General features: G+C 42.9%; 1 protein-coding gene across 1 annotated transcript in view; it reads left to right on the top strand.

The window, feature by feature from the left end:
* tle2b (TLE family member 2, transcriptional corepressor b) overlaps positions 1–6240 on the top strand; it is a 72840-nt gene that overhangs the window by 7625 nt on the left and 58975 nt on the right. The window contains exons 2-3 of the mRNA XM_035653655.1: positions 3095–3192; positions 4790–4853. Of these exons, the coding sequence (XP_035509548.1) occupies positions 3095–3192; positions 4790–4853 (162 nt within the window). The remainder of the gene's footprint in view (positions 1–3094; positions 3193–4789; positions 4854–6240) is intronic.

Genomic DNA, 6240 nt, shown 5'->3' on the forward strand with positions numbered 1-6240 from the left:
ATACACATACACACATATACACATGAAAACACAGGCAGTAGGCAGTTTTTTGGCCCTTCATGACGCGCTATTGGACCCCTAACAGTCTGCACTGCCATCTGTCACAATACAGGAGAGACCACGCACACACACACCACACACACACACTCACTCCAACAACAAATGTTTGTTCTGGTTTACATACGGCACGACTTGATGATGCCTCCATCTTTGTAAACACTGCAGAAGGATGCACATACATCCTGGTATATAGCTCAATTTAACCTCTACCTGCTAAAGCAAGACAACAAGTCTCCTGTTATTACTAATAAGCATGAACTAATTTGAATCCAGCTTTCCCTACTTGTCTCTTTATCCTGACAGGCAGAGCTCAGCATAGGCAGGGAATATTTCTCCTCTTGCCTGAGGACCTTTTTATAACTTTTTTTGAGTGTATTTTTCATTTCCTTTTTGCTCATCAGAACTTTTTCAGCTCCAGGGTCCATGAAACTCATTCAAAAAGGTGCAACTGACAAATCAAAAGAGAGACGTTTTGGAGTTTTTGTCCAGCAGATGAAAGACATTCAAATCTCTCTCATCAGCACACTACACAGGACGCCATGTTGACACTGACAGTTGTCACTCGCAGATCTCTTGTATAAGCCTGATCTGTGACTATGGGCTTTGTTATATGACTTAGTGCCGCTGATGTAACCCGCCAGCAGCACTTTGTCTGTGTGCATCCGCATGAGTATGTGTCTGTGTGTTCATGTGTTCATGGCAGCAGATGGTGGGAGCAGTATTACCACAGACCGATGGACAGTGCACAGGGTAGAGCGACTAGGCTGTGTTGACTACAGCAAAGACAGCATGACACTCTGTCTCTCTCTCTCTCTCTTTCTCTTCGTCTTCTTCCCATCCCCTCGGTGTCAGACGGATGAATGGCTGGCTATCTCTCTCAGTCAGCAGCCACGCCGCTCTTTCATCATCTGTCTCTCTGCTCGTTCTTTCATTCCTCTGTAAGGATGTCAGACTAGTCTATCACTCCCTCCATTCCTCAGTCCATCCATCCCTCCTGTCTGTCAGATGAGTATCTATCTCTCTTCCACCTCTTTTCCCCCTCGTCAATCCATCCCTCCATCCCTACGCTCCCTCCCACAGTGAGTTTGTGTGTTCTCTGTGTGTGAATCTACATGTGCAGTAGTGTTTGTTTGTTTGTGTTTTTCAATGCGCTCATGGCTACGTGGGCGCGTGTGTGCGTATATGCGTGTGCCAGATCACTATCAACCTCCTCCCTCTTCCCCTCCCCCACTGTGTGTGTGGTGTGAATCAAGGTCAGTGGGGATCTGTTGGCAGACACCCCCCGTCCCATCTATCCCACCCACCCCCTCCATGCTTCCCTCCCACACACACACCCAGAGGGTTTGTGTGTGTTGTGCCCATCCAGCCATCTAGATGTCCCTGCTATGCTTGCCTCAGCTCAGTTTAGCTCAGCTCAGCTCGGCTCCGTGGATTAATTACTGGGGAACCCACCGCGTCTCTGACCTCCACCGTCGGACTAATTGAAATCTAATTGAATTGTGCTTGTCTAGACTAATGAAGCCCCGCCACTGAAACCGCCAATCTTTTAGCTGTAGCTACTGGCCCGGTAGCCACCCAGCTGCACTGTACCGACTGCACTGTGCGGCTCAGTTTGGATGAATGGATGGATATGGGACCAGATTGGTAGAGTTACAAAGTAAAAAGACTTTTTTTATGTGTTTTGTGACTTTTACTGGATTAAAGTTCAACAGCATCATCAGATGTATTATAAAATTGTAGTTGAGTACATCAATACCTCCTGAAATATATGCTTCCCTATTACAAAATGTAATCCTATCTCATGTCAAAGCTGTGTTTTGCGTTTTTACTTTTTGCCAGTGCCAAATCATAGTGAAAGAAAACTTTATTTTGAGGCCCACAGTAGCCAAAATCATGTAATATGACATTAGTAAACTTGAGGGTTAGATTAGCTAAGCAGATCCTCACCACTGTGGGGATCTGGGTTCAGTCTTCAGCTGTGGTGCTTCAGGTTCGCCTGGGTGCACATACCAACACAGTGGGCAGCATTTGCAGGGTGGGATGCCGATGAGGTGTCCTTGTCTCTGCAGCAGCAGCGGGAGGTGGCATCTAGGCGGGATAGTGTGAACCTCAATACTCCTGTTTAGGCTGATCACTGACAGATGATAAGAAGTGGCTGAAAAGAAGTGGCAGAGACACCTGGCAGGCTGCATCCTCCCCAGGCTCACAGTGGGAGTTCCACCGTGCTGGGAAAATCAGCCAATCCAATTATATGTATTTTTGGGAGAAAAAGGGGGAAGAAGTGTCTTCTTACATAAAAATCTACTCTAGTTTTTTCTGAGTACAAACTAAGCCCCATCCCCAAACATAAGCAACTACAGCATCAACAAACATCCACAGTGCCCTTGTTTCTAAAACTTCATGAAGACCATGGAGGAGGAGGGCGGCTGTCGAAAGCGCTTTAGACAGACATGGAGGCCTGGTGGAGGTGGTGGTGGGGGGTGTACCCCAGGGAGGTGCTTGTTTTGTTGGGCCTTCTTTAGCTTTTAGCAGGTGAGAGACGGTGCCGTGATTCACCATAAGTTATTCATTTGACGTTTCCTCCCTTCTCAGCTCTTTGTAGGCTGGAATACATTAGCAACCTGGCAGAGTGGAGAGGATGCTAATGTGGAAGAGAGGGAGAGGGAGAGGAGAGGAAGAAAGGATGGAGGCAGTGGAGGGAAGGAGTCATTAGAGGAGGAGGAGAACAGAGAGGGAGAGGACACGGCTTTATGATGTGTGGGAAGGGGAAGTGACCTTCCCTCTCACTTTCATCTTGGCTTTTTTCTCCTCTTGCCTTGCTCCCTGACACACACACACACACACACACCTACAGACACACACCTACAGACACACACACACACACACACACTCAAATGTACAAATGTATGGTGCATGCGGGTGCACATTATAGACACAATGCATACAATCTCTTTTCTTGAGCAGGCACACACACACCTCAGTATCCATTTTTCATCCTTCTTTCTCTTCTTCTCTTTCTTTTTTTCCTGTGCAGGTCCCCTTGCAGCCTGGCCAGTCTTTCAAGTTCACAGTCCTGGAAACTCTGGACCGTATCAAGGAGGAATTCCAGTTCCTCCAGGCGCAGTATCACAGGTACAAATACAATATTACATTTCATTTATAAATAGAAATGCACGTCATAAATGTCTATGGTTAACATATTCTTTCTAATTAAGAGGAACTGGTATGAAAAATGGCTCATCTACATTTTTTTATTATTGTATATTCTCTACGCTAAATGTAATAATTATAGAAACAATAGATTGTAATTCAGTTCAGTGGAAGAGGCAGTTGAATTCTTGAATATATGAACCAGTAAAGATAATATGACAGCGTGCAAGTGCTGTCCTTTAATCTTTATTACTACACTTAATGTACAAAATATTGGAGACTGATAGTGAGTTGCAGCCTGTCATACTGAATCCAGGCTCACCCATCTCAAAGCTTTACACACTTCTCTAACTCTTTGTATAGATTTCCAGTTTTGCCTATGATACTGATAACATTAAACAAGTATATTTGTATCTCTTCCATTATTTCTGTTGCCATTACACTTTGTTACAGTATAACTAAAGTTGTGGATAAATTATGTTACAATTTCCAACATATCAAACAAACAAATGCAGTTTATGTATTTTTTATTTACTGCAGCTGGAGGTCACTGATGATCACAGTATCATATGGCTGACCAGAAGTGACCCTGGCAAAGAGAGATGAAGCACTGTTAAAATCCAGCCTCTTGCTCACACCTCAGTGGGCAAGCTGAAAAGCCTGCTGTGGTACAGCAATACCACTTTAATGCTAGACATTAGGCTGGTGGATCTCAGTTAGACACACACTCTTAAAGATGCAAACAGGTATCTATCCATGTGCCCTAATACTACATATACTATAGGTTTAATAATAATAAACCCCCTGACATATTAGTCGATATCAAGTGTCTTTTCACCTTCTCTGAATATTGGCCTGGTAAAGTTGCTGGTAAACTCATACACACTAGTGACAGCTCTAGAGTGACAGGAGAGGGGGGAGAGAGAGGGGATGACACGCAGCAAAGGGCCACAGGTTGCATTCAAACCCATGGCTGCTGCGGTAAGGACACCTTGGTACAGCACGACCAGGGCTCAACCTTGGTGGTTTAAACGGTCTCGAACAAATACATGTTAATAATGTACCTACAATTAGGCCCTTCCTGAATAACTAGGGGGTTTTCTGTCTTTGTTTTGTCCATTATTGACTCATGTAACGCATTTGAGTACTTTGGAAATAACCAGCCCTTTCCTTGACGTAAAACTAAAGCAGCCAAAAGGCACAAACCCAACATGAAATGTGATACTTTGTCAGGACTCATTGGACCCTAACATAAACACGGCAATGTATACATGACGTATATAACTAGACACACTCCCACACTCATGGAGGTGTGATGAATTGCAATGGTGAGTAAAACACACCCTGCTGGTTACCAGGAAAGTGATATTTTTCAGTGTCGCTTGAGCATTAAAACGTAGCCTGACCATGTGATTTAAGAATATTTTTTTGGTATCCTTACACGGCCTTAAACTATGTTTGACCTCTGCAATACCCGAGTCCGGTGAAAATTATAATTTATTTCAGTAGATGCAAATACACCATTTAATCCTAGTGTGTGTGTGTGTGTGTGTGTGTGTCCTTTTTCGTCCTTGTGCAGCCTGAAGCTGGAGTGTGAGAAGCTGGCTAGTGAGAAGACTGAGATGCAGAGGCACTACATCATGGTGAGTCCAATCAGGTCTTTACCAGAGCTGTACGGTGATTTGTTAGTCTGACTGGGCCACTCAGAAGCTCTGAAAAGAGTCTGATGGGTTCTTAGGAATTACAATCAGGGGACTTGTATCTGTGCTTTTGATTAGCTGGATTGATGTTATTTAGTGTTTATGGCGTAAAAGCTCTGTTTGTCTCTTCACTGTTCTTCCTTTATTTCTCTCATTCTTTCTTCTCTGTTTTAACTTATTTTCTCATTTAATTTACATCAATGGGTTTTTCATAGCACAAAAATAGGGCAAGGCAATAGACATATTGCACAATTTACAATTTAAAATCATATTGAAATGACATTAATATTTTTAGATGTCATTATTTACTTTGAGAAACATATGAGTGCAGTGGTTCATAATCTTAAATATCTGTAATAGTGGAGTACAGTTTCATATTTCCTCAAGTTGTACAAACTATTACTGAACCAGTATTATTTGTTTTTCTCTCTGTGTTTCTTGCACACCATTTATCTTGCTCACTCAAACTCCTCTCTAAAACGTACTTTCCCCTGTCTCTCTGTCTTTCCCTCAGACCCTCTTCTTCTTCGTCTCTCTGTTTTCTCTCGTGCGCTAACAGCCTGAGCTCCCTCTGTGTCGGTGTGTCTGTGCGACTAAAGGCTCACATGTATCGTAAGCCTTCGTCTGTGGTACAAAACCCACACAGAGCCGACCAGAATACGATATGCACCATCTGCTAAGCTGCTCGCATTTCATAAACCTGGGAGAGCAGGCAGGATCAGACCCGTAAGCTAGATAGACACACAGATGGATAGACAGAAAGAGGGAGAGAGAGAGAGAGAAGAGAGAGAGAGAGAGAGGCAACCAGACAGGCAGATAGACTGACAAGTGTGAGAGAGAAAAGCAAGCAGGCAGACAGGGAAACAGACAAATGGATATACTATAGGAGCGCACAGACAGACAGGCAGATGATAAAGAGATAAAAATATATACACACGAACACACAGGAAATACAGCATACACATTCATTCATTCTACACACACGCCCTTGTTTTTCTGTTCTTATGAGGACCTTTCATTAAAGATATAAGAGCCTAATGATATCAAAATGACATAAATATTTGTCCAATTAGGATTACTATGTTATGAAACAAACTGTTTGATAATAGTGTACCATATTATAACCAAAAGGTGTTTCTTTATTTTTACTACTGATGACTGTAAAACATTGAAGTAGTCAGAGTTGTTAAAGTAAGACTTCGTAACTTTTAAAGGAAGAAATAAAACATTGTTTCTCTTACAAGTTGTCACGGCACAAATTAATTCACCAGCAATAAAACAACCTTATTAAATCAATACAATCTGGGGTTTTGCTGATACAACCTTTCTT

The sequence above is a fragment of the Morone saxatilis genome, unplaced genomic scaffold (assembly GCF_004916995.1).
Source record: "Morone saxatilis isolate NCDOM2014 unplaced genomic scaffold, NCSU_SB_2.0 Contig12, whole genome shotgun sequence".
Taxonomy (NCBI): domain Eukaryota; kingdom Metazoa; phylum Chordata; class Actinopteri; family Moronidae; genus Morone; species Morone saxatilis.